This window comes from Pholcus phalangioides, unplaced genomic scaffold (genome assembly GCF_987345545.1).
Source record: "Pholcus phalangioides strain wild (caught in Gottingen) unplaced genomic scaffold, Ppha-v1.0 ptg000020l_1, whole genome shotgun sequence".
Taxonomy (NCBI): Eukaryota; Metazoa; Arthropoda; class Arachnida; order Araneae; family Pholcidae; genus Pholcus; species Pholcus phalangioides.
In genome coordinates this window covers 11,023,962-11,041,843 of record NW_028301613.1, presented here as the reverse complement: position 1 = coordinate 11,041,843, position 17,882 = coordinate 11,023,962, and the positions used below count along the sequence as shown (strand labels likewise).

Sequence of the window (17,882 nt, the reverse complement as noted above, 5' to 3'; positions counted from 1 at the left end):
TATTTAAAAGAAAAATGAATATTCTCAATTATTCTCTAATTTTTACATCCAGGAGAATATTTTCAGAATATTCTCACCTCACATCTCTATATGAAAATTTATATCATTAAAAATACTATCACAAGCAATGTAGTAATGTGTATTCACCAGTACAAACCTGTGCCTGGAGCATTTCAGCATGCTTGTCAGAAAACTCAAATAGCGAAAGTGTTGCATGGATGAGATATATACAGTTAGCCAGGTAGGCAGCCATATCTGCTGTAGAAAGTTTAGATGCAGACATATGACACATTTGTAACAATGGGTCTACCACAGTTGTCAAGATCTATAGGGTAAACAGAGGATCTCTCTAAAATTAAAATTTAGTAACAACTATGTAAATCAGACAATAAACTTAAATTTATTTTATATAACCAATCAAACAACTGATCCCACAACCATTAACCCTCTGGCTGCTCATCCCGCGATTTCCACGGGCAACTCAAATGCAGCAAAATCTGCTCATCCCGCGATTTCCGCGGGCATGTGTTATTCTTCCTTTATTGAGAAGCGCATCCCGTTTTTTCCCCATTTAACCACTGAAAAAAATTATATACAGTATTAGATGTTTCATTTACGTTTTGGCCAACAGATGTTGTTAGTTGTCCACTAAATTGCGGCATTTGAAGGCACGTGGTATTACGGCTCAAACTTCACTTTTTGAGTGAAAAAAATTACACAATTTTTGAAGCTATTTCGGTCACAAATTGAGCAGTCAGAGGGTTAATATGCAGCTTGCTCATGCAAGCAAGCAATCTTGTTTATTATATAGACATTGTTTTTTTAAGTTTACAATAAAAAATCATTCCCTACTAACAGCCATATGGTTAACAAAAAATAATTTCTAACACCAGTTACAATAGCAGTAGATTTAATATGCATATTGTAAATTTGTTAGAGTCAGGGGGGGAAAAGGGAAAAAAAAAAATCAACATTTCTGTGGAGCTGCAGTTAGATAGCTCAAGAATTTTGAAGATAAATTAAAGAAAAAAAAAAAAAAGGAAATTAAATATTTTCAAAGTTACCATAATATTTTATACATAAAATTGAAAATTTATATTTACACAGCTCTGTTTAGAGCTGAATCAAAACAGTTGTTTTGTCGTCATTACAAATATTTTTAGCTTATACTAGAATTTCAACTCACAGGTCTAAGGAACCAGAGGATGTTGTGCTAATCATGCAACAGCATGCCATGCAAATCAATAAATCAATTGGAAACCTTTGATCTATTCACAGTCCAAGCAATTTGAAACAAGGGGCTGTTCAATTATCATATCAGCAAATTTTCACCCATTTTAACCCCCCCCCCCATCAGCTAAAATCCGCAAAACTCTGACACCCCCCCCCCAATTGTCAGCAAAATTTTGTCAGCTCTGCCCCCCCCCTAAATAGTGGGATCACCGATATACACTGGGAGGGGGCATAGAGAAGCTCATGCCCCTCCCCCAGATAATCTATATTTAATTTTTTAATGCAAAATTTATTTTCTTAAATTAAAATTTTGGAAGAAAATACCTACACTAATATGTGTTAATATAATGACACAATCTCTGTAAATTTCAATGCTATTTGAAGACTAAGAACTGCAAAGTTCTTTTTAAGAAATTCATTGTGACCCACCCTCTAAGCCATACATGGTAAAACCTTGGATTGCAGACCAAATTTGGGCGCTGGGGATTATCTGATGTGGTCTGCACCCTCAAACCTAATTTTGTTAAAATGAACTAAGCGGCACATTTACAAATAGCTTAAATGACCCATGGCACAATTCCAGAGCATTTAAGCTGCCTGTGTCACATTTTCAGATCACTCAAGTATGCCAGTGGCAAAGTCACAGATCACTTAGGTGACCCGCAGCACAGTTTCAGAACACTTAAGAGATCTGTGGCACATTCATAGATCTCTTGGGTGACATGTGGCACAGTTTTAGAGTACTTATGCAGCTCCCAGTGGGGTTCTAAATCACTCAAGTTACCCATGGCACATTCCCAGATTACTTAAGTGACCCACAGCATAATTACAGATCACTTGAGTGATGCATGACACAGTTCCAGAGCATTTGAAGGATTCGCAAAACATTTAGAGATCATTAAAAAAAGCTCTGTAGGGGACTTATCAATAAAGAGAATGTTAGTTCAAGTGCCCACAAAATAGCAAAAGGTTTTTCACGTTTTTGGAGAACAGAGTAACATGCCTGCTCTTCATCAATTGATCTGTAGAATTGAAAACATAATTATCAATGGGCAATTTGTTATTGATATTTTCTTGATTGGACATTGTTTGAGCCTTTGATAATGTTACGTTCCACTCTATACATAGGCATTAATAGATTATAACATTCCACCTATGCTAATCAGATGGATTGATCATATACTCAAAAAGTGAACAATTGCTGCTCATGTTCTTGATGCCCAAGCTGAAAGAACTATCAGGAGAGGTTGCTCACAAGGGAGAATAATTTCTCTTTATTCATGGAGCAGTTTTGAACTCCTTGATCTCTGATCTAATAAAAGGACCAGGATATACTTAGGCGTCTAGTTGTGCTCATCCAAGGGCATGATTTATCAACAATGAGGATTCTTGCTCAACAAATTTTATACTCTGTCAACAAATGGAGTGGTAAACACCAATATTTTCCACAGAAAAAACCAGAATAGTGATATTCACATGAAACAGAAAATGGGAAATTGGAAACCCAAGAACTAAAGGGCCACTAATATACTTATGCTATGCAAAAGAATTATTGGTAAAAAATGTGGGGTTTAAATCCTAAAACCACCCAGTGGATTTACACCACTGTTGCATGCCCAATGCTGAGCTATGAATATGTGGTATGGCACCACGCATTAGTAAAGACCACTTACAAGACTATCCTACAAAAAGTACAGACTGGCATGCATTCTTATCACAGAAGTTTTTTCTCAGCTCCCCTTTCATTGCCCTCGAAACTGCTCTCAATCTACTACCTCTAAGATGGTATCTACAAGGAGAAGCTTTTAAGACCATGTACAGACTGGAAAGAAATAGCACTTGGTGCAACCGACCTTATATAGGATACAAACCCTGTTTTAAAAACCATTTTGAATGTTATGTAATAAGTAAAGTAGAAATACCTTCTCTACTAATGCCAAGAGACTCCTGTTTCAAAACAAAAAAATTTACTAAGTATTACACTATCCACATACCCGGGGAAAATGAAGTTCCTAACATAATTGATAACATCTCAATAGGAGTTATTGAATGTTACACTGATGGCTTGAAGATAACCGAAACTGGAGCAATTTCCCACATCTCCGGAGTGGATTATGACTACCATAAGATATATTTGCATCTTGGCAAAACGATTACAGTACTAGCAATAGACATACTAGCTGAAAGCCTGATTTGTAAAGGGTATCATGACAAACAAATTGTTATTTTCTCTGACAGCCAAGCAGCACTAATGGCTATTGACAACTTCAAGTTTCAACTGTGCATCAAATACTGCACTGACATGCTGAAAAACTGCAGTATTAGACAACATCAACCTTTACTGGGTTAATGGACATGTAAATTTCCAGGGAAATGAACTTACAGACCAGATAGCCAAAGAGGCAGCAAATCTGAAGTTATCTGAACTTGAGCATTTCTATCCTGTTTCGATGTCAACCATAAAAAGAAATGTCAAACAAAGGATAGAAAATAAACATTATCGGCAATGGAACTCGAGGCCGGACAGGTCAAGCTGGCTTTAGGAATCCAACCGAATAATGCCAAAAAACTTATTTCACTGAATAGAAACAGATTAGACAGGTTATACAGATCACCACTGGTCATGCACTCAAAACACCTACACAACTGTGGCTATGCAGACTCACCTATTTGTCCTGTGAGTGGGGAACAAGATGAAACTCCACTTCACTATGTGGGTTGATGCCCTGCCTTCTCTATCCCGAGAAGGAACTACTTTGGTGACCATCAGGTGACACTAAGTGAGGTAGTAAATGAAACTAGCACTTTATAGGTAGTGGATGGTAGGAGGAGTGACAACACCTTTTATAAAAATATCTTTCATTTAAAATGTATATGGCAGGACTACATAGTAAATTAATATAAAAAATTTCCTCTTTCAACAACAAACGCGTTCTAAAACCAACTCATTATGTCTCCTTGACGACCTTCTGTCCTTGGATGACTTTGACCGATTCCCCACAACTTGCAACTTGGTAAATTTTCTTAATTATACTAAACACCTGAACTCATGGCGAGTATCAATTCTCTGCTCTGATTCAAACTCTCATTAGTTATTTTTTCAATAACTTCAGGTAGAGTTGCTGGCCATATCCCTAGGAGATCTCCACTGCTCTTTTTCTTTAAAAGGGTATCTCAGATAAGAGCAGCTTCCTCATCTACTTGATATGGTCCGTATCAGTCTGCAGTTTTACTATAATATCCCACATTCAATATAATGGTAAGAGACACCATACCTTTCACCCCCAACACTATTATACAAATACAAATACAACGCCACAACAGGCAAATTGCCCAACGAGGTGGCTGACTTAAGAACATCATGGATCCCCCCTCCCCCGAGCCCCTACCTACTACTGCTACACCACACATGCATCCCCCCCGCTGAACCGGTACATGCGGGAATGTGCGTGTACGTGTCGTGCAACCTGACGTAAAGTTTGTTTCTGTGTAATGCTTGTTATGTGTAGTGCTGTCATCTGCCCCCAGTTATACAAACTATGAGTGAAGTGTTATGGTTGAATGATTTACCGTTGTAGGACTGTTGCTCTCTGTGGCGAGACTTTTTAACGGGGAGATCGGCTCGCATTTGCACCTTGAAGTTGGGAACCACAGAAAACCAACTTCAGCCGACCACCACTGTGGGGTTCGAACCCGGATCCTCGCATCACGAGTCCGGCACTATAACCACTCGACCACCACAGCGGCCGAGATAGATATGATAGTGTAAAATTATTTTAGGAATAGTGTATTGTAATAGTAAATATTAACAAATAGTGTAAAACTTCTGGGAATTCACAGAACGATACTTCTTTACAATCTACATGACCCACAACTCATGTTACACTACTTGTGTAAGAGTAATGGGCAAAATCTGCTTAAGCTTTAGCCACATGAGACACCAAAGAATGATGATGATGAAGATGCCAGAATATTTCATATTTTTATAAAGGGTGGTTGATGACGTAAGTATCATCCAAATCCCCCCCCCCCCTTTTATCATCAAATCGGAAATCCCCCCCTTTCCAATCGATGCTGACATGATACTTGGAATGACCCACATCTCAAAATCGTAATACTTTGAGTAACTGATATTTCACCAACCTGAGGTACATCTTGCTGCCTATCATCAGCAGAAACAAGGCAAGCATCCTGACATGACAAGACATCCCTCAGCAACGTGAGCACATTTTTCATACCTTCAGTTGGTCCCAGGTTGGCAGGTGGAATTCCTACTTTTTCTAGGAAATGAATGCAATGACAAGTAAGGCTGTTGTGGAACATTTTCTGGCATAGGACTTGCATCTCCTCCAAAGTTTTTGGTAGTTGAGATTCTACCACAATTACTTGTCTGTAAATAAGAATGTTCCAACATTATTAAATATAAGAATACTTTTCCTGAAATTACAGTAAAAATGAAACTAATTAAATGTAAAATGTATGAAATGTATGAAATGCGATACTAATAAAAAGAAATGGGAATTTATTAACAGTATTGTGGAAAAACAAAATAAAGCTATTGTGTTGCCAGATTCTACTGATACTCTAGAACTTGCAAATCAATTCAACACCCACTTTGATCATATAAGCCACAATACGTCTTTATTTGGTAACAATGATGATTTTAAAAAATACCTTGTGCCTACCATAAATTCCTTTGCCTTTTTTGATATAGTCAATCTTGAGGTACATAGCACTTTAAATTCTTTTTCTAAAACTAATTCGTATGATTACGATGGAATTAATATTTACTTGATTAAAGAGTTTGCTGCAAATAATGTCGCATTTATCACAAAGTTCATAAATACCTCATTTCAACTTACTGTATTTCCTGAGTCACTGAAACGAGCCACTATCACTCCTGTTTTTAAAGCTGGCGATAAAAATTCTCTGCTGAATTATAGGCCTATCTCAATTGTACCGATTTTTTCTAAACTTATTGAAAAAATTCTTTCAATTAGAATATATAACTTTTTGTATTCTGTGAATTTTTTTGCTAAAAACCAATTTGGTTTTCTAAAGGGACGAGGTGCTGAAAATGCCCTTTTTGGCCTTTTCGAAATTTATTTATAATGGCATTGACAAGAACAAATTTACTGTTGCAATATTTTTAGATATTTCAAAGGCTTTTGACAATGTGAACCATTATATTCTCATTCAAAAACTTAATTCAGCTGGTATTCGGGGTCATATTTTAAATTGGTTCACTTCATATTTATATAATAGAGAACAAAGAGTCAAAATACAGGATAATTTCAGTAATTATGTCCATATAAATAGAGGAGTCCCACAAGGATCTATATTGGGTCCTTTACTTTTTCTGATTTTCATTAATGATCTTTGTAATTTAGAATTTGACGGTTCCATGATCACTTATGCCGATGATTCTGTTTTAATGTATTCGTGTGATGATCTTGACAGACTTAAGAATCATATTAACCACGATCTAATATTAATTCAAAAATGGTTCTATGCTAATGATTTAAAATTAAATTTACAGAAGACAAAATACGTTAATTTCAATCTTATGCAATCTGATTTACATCTTAATCTAAAATTTCATACCCTCGCTTGTGATTTTCAACCTCATTGTCATTGCGATGCAATTCAAGAAGTAAATAGTATTAAATACTTGGGTTTAAATGTAGACAGCAATTTAAAATGGAAATCTCATGTTCATGAACTACTTAAAAAACTCTGTTTTGTTTTATATAATTTTTATTATATAAGTAAGAAAGTTTCCGCTAATTTCTTAAAAGACCTTTACTATGCTTGGTTTTATTCACTTATAAATTATGGTGTAATTATATGGGGTGGTGATTATAAAACTAATTTATTGCCTTTATTTTCAATACAAAAAAGAGTTTTCAAAACTTTGAATCAGGGTCAGCCTCATTCCTCTACAATTTTTAGAAATCTTAATCTACTTCCTTTACGCCATAATGCTATTTTTCGTATTATTCTGTTCTTAAACCGTAATAAAGGCTTATGCAGTTTAAAAGATAATGTTTCCGAGCGTAGACCTCATATGATTTACCGTATTCCTACTTTTAGGAAAGAAATTTTTCGTAAACATTTTTATTATTTAGCTCCGAAATTATATAATTCACTACCGCTAGAAATACAAAATATACCCACACACGCGGCATTTAAAAAATCATTATTCAAATTATTAATTTCAATAGACGATGTAGACTCTTATTTTGACCTTTAGGAGGAGCAATAAAATTTATTCAATTTAGCTTTGCCACTTTAATTATGTATATTTTTTCAATAAAAAAAAAATTTGTTCTTGTTTGTGTTTGTCTATGTATGTGCGAGTTTAATTTTTTCCCTCATATATTTTTTATCTATAATGTTTTGTTTTATTTTACATTTCTCGCCATGCATTAAGAACTTTGTCTTTTTTTGTGTTGTGTACGTTTTTTCGTTCTTGATTTTTTTTTTTTATCTTTACGTATTTTTTTATTTGACAGTGATAATTTTGTCTCTTTTATGTTGTATATCTGTCTCTTTTTTTTTTTTTTAATGTTTCTGTTCATGTCGTATGTTTTTAGATATTTTATTCATTAATTATGTAAATTTTCAATCATCCGTACAGGCATCACAGCCTCTGGATGATAAATATGTTTTGTTTTGTTTAAACTAATCTAAATCTCTGTATGTTGTAAATGAATAAATTGATTTGATTTGATTTGAAAAAACATAGTCAAACATAATTTTAAAAACCTCAATTTTTAATGATAAAATTAGTGTAACTTGAAAAATGCATAATAATTTCAATAAATTCAATTAGTGTTCACAGTGTTTGTTAATCAATTTTATTATTTACTGAACTTTTGATAATGCAGATGTTTTGCTTTCTAAATCTCACTACATGATTTAGAAAGTTTCAACATTGTTTTACACAGCCAACATGGTTTCATTGATTGTATTCTATTCCTTCTATTTTATCTTCCCTTGAAAAAACAGGAAGCTTTGGTAATAAAATTAATAATCAAGCTGCAGAAAATCAAACAATTATTTGCTATCTTTATGAACATATTAAAAAAATACCAACCAACAGGGGACGTTAACTAATATGCTTTCAAGAAATTCAAAATTGGGCAGAATTTCTATACTAATAAATGTGACGTGCACATTGCATATTTGTGATGCTTTCAAAATTAGCTATCTATCACTTTGACCCTCCGCTAAGATTTTACAACTGGATTAACAGAAACCCTGATACTGTAACAACTGTAAACAGCTAGACAATTAAAAAAAAAAAGTATAAGTGATTTTAGCTCATATAGAATAAAATTTTTTTATTCAAGTTGAACTCATGTTCAACAGAAAAAAAAGTAATCTTTGACTGCTTTTTAGAACCATATTTCATGAATAAAATAAAACCATCTTTCATAACAAAATATGGGGTATGTGTACTACTAATACAGTGCACATACCCCAAAAAAGGGGAAAAAAAGAGAAAATTTTTCTATCACTTCAAAGAAAATACACTGCTGGCCACCCAAATTGCAACACCAAGAAAGACAAGAGATATCGCAACAATATTTATTTTGTAGATAACATGTTGACCAAGCATCAAATGATTAAATTTATAGACTTCTGTGAAGTGTGGTTCCTGCCAAAATCAGTAGCCAGAGTAGCCGCCATTGTTGGAGATCACCGCTGCCACATGCCTCGGCATTGATTCAAAGAGACTTTGGATGTGTTCTTGGGGTACAGCAGACCAAGCAGCTTCCACGCGTTGCCAAAGTTGATCTGGTGTGGCAGCTGGAGATGTAATCTGGGTCAATCGTTGAGCAACCATGGACCACATGTTTTCTATCGGCGAAAGATCCGGAGCGCGAGCTGGCCAGGGAAGCAATTCAATCTAGCGATTGACGAAGAACCTTTGGATAATGCGTGCCACGTGTGGTCGCGCATTATCCTGTTGAAATATGGCTGTGGGCAAGCCCTGAAGGTAAGGAAGGACAACTGGCTCCAACACCTCGGAGATGTAGCGCTGGCTTTTTAAAGTACCGGCAATGCGTACTAGAGGAGTGCGAGAGTGATATCCAATACCGCCCCATACCATAATACCCGGTGCAGGACCAGTGTGGCGGTGCATAACGCAGCTGTTCAGCATCCTCTCTCCACGGTGTCTCCAGACTCGAATCCGACCCCTGTTGCAGACAGAAGCGTGACTCGTCAGTAAAGACAATTTCATTCCATTGTGCCGTCCACATCCTTCTTTCATCGCACCATTGGCGGCGGAGACGTCTGTGGTTCTGCGTCAAGGGTAGACGAAGCAATGGACGTCTTGCGGACAGACCACTCTGCTGTAAACGGCGTCGAATGGTACGCGCAGACACTGGATGATGCGGTTCAGACTGAATGTGCTGTGCTATGGTTCGTGATGTGGCTGAGCGATCCGTCACTGCCATACGCACAATACGCCTGTCATCACGTGAAGTGGTGCACTGAGGTGGATGCGATCGAACACGTCGGTCCGTCGTACCCTCCTGCATCCAACGATCACATATCCGCATTACAGTTGTTTGGTTTCGTCCAACACGACTACCGATTTCCCTGAAAGATAATCCACAATCTCGGTAGGCCACTATCCTTCCTCTGTCGAACTCGGATACTTGATCAAAAGATGATCGCTGTTTTCTACGAGGCATAATTGATCGTTTTTTTGAAAAAACCACAAGAAAAACACAATTGCCGTACTTCAAATCGTCGAAATCTCCAAGCCTTAAATAGCGCTTTGAAGTGGCGCCACAGGCGCGCGTGATGTGCGTCTGCGCTGAAATTCTAATCATTTGCATATCTCACCTCCGCTAATGCATGTTGTAAATTTCATATTATTTGCATGCTTCCTTCAGGATGTTGCATTTACAGTGGCCAGCAGTGTAGATATGGGACCACTCAAATTTGGTTTTCATATTATCGCAATGATACAACAGTATTTATAAATGTTAAAGATCTTCTGCATTTTAAGCCTTGTTCCTGAACATGTTGTATTTTAAAAGGTTATTTATTGTTCACTGTTCACTAGTATTTTTTTTATCATTTGTATCATACTTTAGACTTGGTTTGCAATAACAAAATTCAGAAAACCAGAGAAAAAAAACCATTTAAAATAAAACTAATCATAAATAAAATAATTTGAAATGAACAAGAATATGGTTACAAATCCTTAAAAATTACCAGTAGTAACATACTGAATTTTTTTACAACATTTTTAATCATATTCTTATTCATCACAAATTGAAGGGAGGAAAAGGCTGTAACTGCCACACATTCTTTCAAAAAAAAAAAATGTTTTCTCGCAAAAAAGAATACAAATGCCAATGCAATGAAAAAAGGCTGAAAGTTCCCTGATTGGTTAATTAGTTGTAGCTCCCATTAGGTAGTGTTTGATATACATCTCCCAATACATCAATTTACCCCTTTACATTGATTTTCCTCAGAATTTACATTTTGGCACTTGACCTTTTTTTAAATTTGTCTTCAATTATTTTATATAGTCATTTTTATTAAATATATATGTATATATATCGCGTTATATTAAATATAATATTTGCCAAATATTATATATTCTTATACCAGATTTAAAATCATAAAACCACATAACAAAAAATAAGATAACAAAATTGAAAATGAATAAAATTTCTTAAATGAATGTTTCTAAAGGTACTGATTTTTTCACATCCTGAAACTTCAAGTGCGACACACTTGATAAGTAGAATATAGCTAACTTATCTTTTAAGCCCAATGAATGGAAGTGAGAAATTATATTTGTCACTTCCAATAGATGAGCTTTGAAGAGAAGTTGCACCGGGCAAATTAACACGATAAGAGGAATGCATCTGAAACTTTCTCCTTATGTCTTTTCTGTGATTACAAGAAACAAGTGCTAGGCCTATTATTTAGGTCTTCAGAGCTCTCAGGCACAGTTCATACCCATCTAAAACGCATACACCTATTCAGCTTCACTAGAACACATAAATTTAACTTAAATGAAATCATGGAGCACTTCATATAGACTAGCAATCATTCTAACCTGCACCAAAATTAACTTATCAGATAAAATCATGAAGGTTTTCTGATTTAAATCAGCTTGATGTAAAACATGATTAAAATCAAGATTTAAATCACTTGATCCAAAAAGATGAAACATTTTTTTTTTCTTTATATAACTTCAATGATATTGAAAGCAATCTGGTATGGTATGCATGTTACTGATATGTAAAGTTATAAATTCTGTGGTTAAGTTCGTGATTAAAAGAAATATAGATCTTTGGGGTAAATATAGACTTGAACTTAATCCCTAGATACAGTGCAGAAAGGAAGCTGTTTTATCTCTATATTGTGAACATGGAAAAAATTACAGAAAAATATAAGGAGATGAACTTGGCAATTAGCTAAACTACACTAAGTATTTTCAAAGCATTACAATGGGGCACTAGGGTTCCCAATTAAAAAAATAATTATTTTTTGTATAAAGCCTTTAATTCTATGCCCTAATAAATAATGTTGGGCTTTCGACTTTAAGTATTTTCAATATATCATAATGTGACACTAGGGTTCCCCTGATTATACAAAAAAAAATTCATTTTTTTAAGCCTTGAATTCTGTCCTAGTTGCTAGATGTTGTACCACATGCAAATATCATTGGGCTTTCGACTTTACTTTTCATATTAAAATTTTCAGTTTGCCAGTTATTTTACCAAAACTCATTCAATCTGTGAAAGAATAAAAATGTGTAAACTATTAAGCAACATCATGCAAGTCAGAAACACATCCATTAATTATGCAAGAAGCAATCTTATATTACGCTATAAAGCAAAATTTCTGCAGTTCTTTGAAGATTCTGACAGCATACCTGACCCTCACCCTAAACTGTTTTTTCTTCTGAAAATGACGACATTCATCTCTCTCTCTCATCTTCATCCTTTTATTTTTGACTTTCTCTAAAATTTTCAAGGAGAGCATCTACATTGTGACAGGTTCAGTTTGACATTGTCATCTATGTTAATCCTCAGTACTGCGATCATGAAAAGCAGCTTGCATGCAATTTTGTAAGATTTGCATATATCATTTGGAAATTCAACCTTTGCACTGTTTTCTCTGATAGAAAAGCCTGCTTTACCGAAAGATCTTGTTACAATTTCAGGAAGTAACAGTCTTACTATGTATGGCTTATTAAAATCACAGCTTTGGGTAAGGAAACAGTTTTTGTTAAAGTGGGGCAGATGATGCAGAACTCACATTGGCAAGCAGATATTGCATAAAAAAACTTGGTAGAGAAATTCAACATTTTGTGATATTCCCTTGTCCTGGTTTGAGAAACATTTCTAGTGTTTGCATGAAGTTTTCCGTTAAGGGGTGCAATTTTCCTTTCTGTTTATGCGTAGATCGGTTTCCATTCAATCCAGGTTTTTTAAGGTGTATTTTAACATTGAAATCACAAGACAAAGTTTTTTCTGTTGAAGACAGGTTTTCACGTAATACAGATTCCGTTAAAGGTTTTACTGTACATTAATCATCTGAATCTGTGTAGGTAACTCTTGGAAAAAATTGGCTAAAACTGGTAAATTGGGAAAAATTTTTAGCATTTGTGAAAAATTTTGAGAGTTTCTATCAAATAAAAAGAGTTATTTACTTATTATAATATTATTTTAATTTTGTGCTTTTTTAAATACACTACTTGGCTAGGTATTTTTCCAATAGATGGCAGCACATTAATGTGGAATTTGGAGGGGAAAACTTGCTCAAAAGGGAAAATTTTCAGGGGAATTTTGGCTTGATGAGGTTAGTTAGCAAAATAGTTTAGATTGCATCAATACTTCTCATTGTCATATTATTTTGCTAAAACTAAAGTTATTTGAGATACAAATGAAAACATTTTTAGGACATTAATTTCATTTTATACAGCATATTTACAGTTTTTTAAGAGTTATAGAGCATTTTTTAGAAGTTTTTAGAGCATAAAAATCCTAGCCCTAAATATGACGCTTCTAGGGCTCACTTTCCAAACAGCACTGTTTGAGAAAATAAATCATAGTGTTTGCAAAAATATACAGAATATGAATAAAAATAATTCAAATGCTAACATTTGAAATTTATGCTAAAAAAAACTAAGTAAACTTTGTTTTCGAGGGTAAACATACAATTTGTCTAACATGTTTTGAATCACAAAAATCCTTTATCACCCATGATCGAAAAACAGAACAAGCAAACATTTTAGAATTTGGAAAAGCATATTCTATGCAGCTTCAAAGATATGGACAAAAGCATACAAATACAAAAACCAATTTAATACAAATCTTTAAGAAGGACTTAGTAAAATACTTCAAATAATTTATATTCGTTATATGCATGTCTTTTTTTCTTGTGCATTTCTTTTTTGTTTTTTTATTGTCCAGTACTCGTGTAATGTGTATGCATGTGTATTTTTTGCAATTTGAAAAAAAAGAATCATTTTTTAAAATAACACAATTTTACTCTTAAAATATTTGTTACTAACAGGTGGCACTTTTTATCTGTAGACCATTACAGTGCTACCATAATTACAGTAACACCTCATTATGTAAGGACTGAAGGTTGTCCATTTCAATGAAAGTCTGGTTTATAACAAAAAATTCTCATGGGGTGTAACGCAACAAGCAATTACGCGCGAGCACGACAGTGCTAACTGAAATACTCAGAGTGCTTGATGCTCGCGTCCGATTTTGTGCTTGCGAACACATGATCACAGTCACCTGCTCTCTCTGCAAAAAGCACACTAGGAGATGAGTTGTCGCCACAAAAATAAAAGAATCTCATTACAAAAGTAAATATTTTTTTACTGGTGCCGGTCGGAGCATTGGTACAAGTTTTTGTACCTACAAAATGACCATCTGGAAAGTAGAAACGGCGACAGAAAAAGTTTGATGGCTTTAAATTGAATGAATGAGTTTTGTTACAATACAATTTTTTTCTCTTTTTTTTTTTGGGGGGGGGGGTTTAAATGTGACGCTGGTCATTTTTAAAGTTTGTGGGAACATCCGTCTGCAATCTCTAATTAGAAAATAAAGAGTACAGAATGTGATTTAGACGAGGTCACATGATTTTGCTAACTATCCTATGAGTATTGCTTTTCTCATACTAGCGTTTTTTTTGACAAAAAATGACAAATATGTGGGCACGTGTTTCTATAGTTTACATTCGAATCAGTTGCACATATAATCTTTCACATATATAACACGTAGGGTCACAATTCTCCATGACGGAAAAGGAGGAAAAGTTTATCTCATCTTATTTCACACTTTCCAGACAGAAAAAAAGGTAAACAATATAAATGCAACCAATATAAAATGCAACCAATCTTTTTCACAAATTACGAGCTTTTAAAATTTTATTTATCTTACTAGCTTTTCTTAAATCGTTAGATACCCTTTCAATAACAAATGACAAAAAAGTTAAATTATGGTATGGTTCTTATAAATTCTTAATTTTTTATTTAGAGTATTTTTTTAAAATGATAATTTACACAGAATCGTCACAAGCCAGTCTTAATTATTTTGCAGCATTCGGTAATACTTATACTCAATTCAGCGCAAGACACATATTTTCAAAATGACATATCGATTAATTAACAAAATTTTGAGTTGTCACTCATTTAAGAAACTGAAGTAAAAAAGGAACATTAAATGTATTTTAATTCCATTTTGTCATCTATATGAACCCGGCATTTAAACTATGATTAAATCGTTTTCTCAGTAATATTTATGCTGTCCGGTTTCACTTCCTTTTAGATGCATAACAAACATGGCAAGTGAATAGTTTACATTTTGCATTTGCAATTTATTATGTTTCTGTAATTACCTTGTTTCTGGGATAAAACTTGCTGCTCTTGTGTTCTAAAAATGTCTTTTTGTAAGCTGACGGTGGCCACACTAGTGTGGCGTGTTAGTGAACTCTCGTGTTTATATACCAACATCCAGAGATTGACCTGATTTTATATCATATAATAATCAAATGCCAATCAACTAAACTGCATTTTGGGAATATGGAACTTTAAAAGAAGAAACAGTAATTAAAATTTATATCAGGAACATGGTTACTACACCCTGGAACAGGGACCCCAAGGCTGAAGTCTTTGCCAGCGCTATGGTGAATTTATAATGTGAAAAAAAAAATGATAAGACACCCAGGGCTCCAGCACCCATTTTTGTTTATCACTTAAAGATTTTTTCACAAAAACTAATTTCAATATCATAAGAAAACAACTATAAGATATATCCTTACAACCTTCTTCAAACCTTTTGATTATTTCTACATGAACTTCCAAATCAATAACTTTGATGTCATTGCATAGCTTTGGTGTAAAAATAAAGAAATGAATAGAGAAGAGTTAATGGAAAAAGTAATAATGATGGCTCTATAAATATAATTATGGGAATAATAAAAACAATTATAATTGAAGAAATAGTCATAAAGATTTGACCCCCCACAAAGGTGGGTCTGACAGGGCTCCAGCCCTGGGGCCTGGGACAGTTACTATCATGTTTTGTATTTTTTCATGATATAGATTAATTATACAAGGACCCGTGAAAAGTCTGGCCTAGGGGCCCTAATTCAGGATGAAAGATAGTTCAGGAGCTGAACCTCACAAAATTGATAGGTGGGGCGAAATTCTATTTGGGGAAAAAAACAATGTTTTAATACAGCCAGGTTTTCTGATAGTTTTAATCACATGCACTATCAGGGAAAAAAATGGTCTGGCCATGTATGTTGAAGGGCGGGGATGAACATGGAAAAATATATGGGGGACTAATAGACAAACCCACTATTTTGTTATTAATGCAATTATCAGTTGCGATGCTGCAACAATAAAGCCAATAACATCCAAACGTGGATCAATTTTGAGAATTACATTATGAAGCAATGAGCCATATATGTTGAAGACAGATAAAATATATATCTGACCAAATTTACAGACATGGGGAAAAATTCTAATTAATACTCTATGATTATACACTACTCCCACGTTGGTATCAATAATATAATAATCACTTGAATATTTTAAGTTGTTTTATGTGTTGAGAAATTTCTTAATTTACATGGAAAAATAAATTGCCCTTTTTTAACATAATAAAGTCTAGCCCAGTTATAACAGTACCACCCGTCCCAAAGAATTTTGGCGTTATATTGGTTAATGGTTGGAATAGTGTTTCAAAAAGGCTTCATTAAATAAATTCACATGTTTATAATGAGCCACTGTATCTGTGTCTTATTAGTGTTATTCTATAAATATTTCAACACTCATTCAATTTTGAGAGAAAATTCGTGAAATATTAAATACTGTACAGTATTACTTGAATATTTCTTTATATATAACTTAAAGAGACACATATTTTACACTTACCTATGAAATTATTTTAGTTCTACATTACATTATAATCCCTATATAGAAGATCTGTTCACTGAAAATTTCTGACACCTGTAGTGACAGATTGTATAAGCACAAAGTCTACCAAAAGACTCATTAGATATTTGGATGCGGCGAAACGCTGTTCACCTAACTGTATTTCAAACGCATGCTATTACATATTGTTAATTTCATCTAATTAAATTGTTCCATAACACACACTGTTTATGTCCCCCCCCCCCCACCCCACACACACACAACTCAACTTGGTTGGTCACAATATGGCACGAGGCAAGTTTAATGGAAGACATATCATTCAAGACGGTTGCTTGGGCAAGATTTTTGTCATTTTTTGGTAGTTACAATCACTGCAAGCTCCAGCCCTCACTCTTCATGGGTGTTCAGCAAATTCACATGATCCCATGATACTGTTCACGTCATACACACCTATTGATATGAAATAAAAGCATTGTAGTGACCGATCATAAACGATGCTCTGTGACGTCACGATGTCACGTTTTCTCGTTGTAGCGTTTTTCGCCTTGCGATGGATGGTAACCTAGCAACGGATTGCCAGAGAGTTTTCGAACGTCTCACTGAGTTGATTGTATTTCGTCGTACAGAATGGATGTCGCGTATAACTTGTCCGTGTGTGTGTAAATAAATGTTCATGTCTTTAAGAATGAAATTTACATCTTCTCATTGCCGTCGCCTTTACTGGTGACCCGGACGTGATCCCGAACCTGCCAAGAACTTATTGCCATGGCTGAACAGCAAGAGAGCGATCTTCGAGTTCAAGCTGTCCACGCGAAACTGCCGACATTCTCGAAGGACAATATCAAACTTTTTTTCGTCCAGCTCGACGCTGCCTTCAAGATCAACCATGTTACAGCCGAAGGAACCAAGTATAACTACCTAGTCAACTGCCTAGATGTGGAGATCTTGTCAACGGTAAGTGACATTGTTTTCGATCCTCCCGCATCGGATCCGTTCTCGAAACTCAAGGAGAGACTTCTCGCTGTGTATAAACATTCAGCCGCGAAAGAGGTCAAGATATTGTTAGAAGACCTATCCCTAGGTGATCAGAAGCCTAGTACGTTGCTACGTAAAATGCGCGAGCTTTCGACAGGGCGAATCAGCGATGAGACTTTCCTCAAAAATTTGTGGCTTCAACGACTACCAAAAAGTATACAAACAGTGTTAG

General features: G+C 34.8%; 1 protein-coding gene across 5 annotated transcripts in view; it reads right to left on the bottom strand.

Annotated features, from left to right (window-relative positions):
* Positions 1 to 17,882, bottom strand: part of Cog6 (conserved oligomeric Golgi complex subunit 6) — a 209,964-nt gene that overhangs the window by 35,240 nt on the left and 156,842 nt on the right. For 3 of the 5 annotated variants that reach the window (XM_089248666.1, XM_089248669.1, XM_089248667.1), the window contains 2 exons: positions 5,377 to 5,623; positions 158 to 325 (listed from right to left, as the gene is read on the bottom strand). In XM_089248666.1, coding sequence (XP_089104792.1) covers positions 158 to 325; positions 5,377 to 5,623 — 415 coding nt within the window. Of the gene's footprint in view, positions 1 to 147; positions 326 to 5,376; positions 5,624 to 17,882 lie in introns of all 5 variants that reach the window. The other 2 variants (XM_089248670.1, XM_089248668.1) reach the window with 2 other exon arrangements.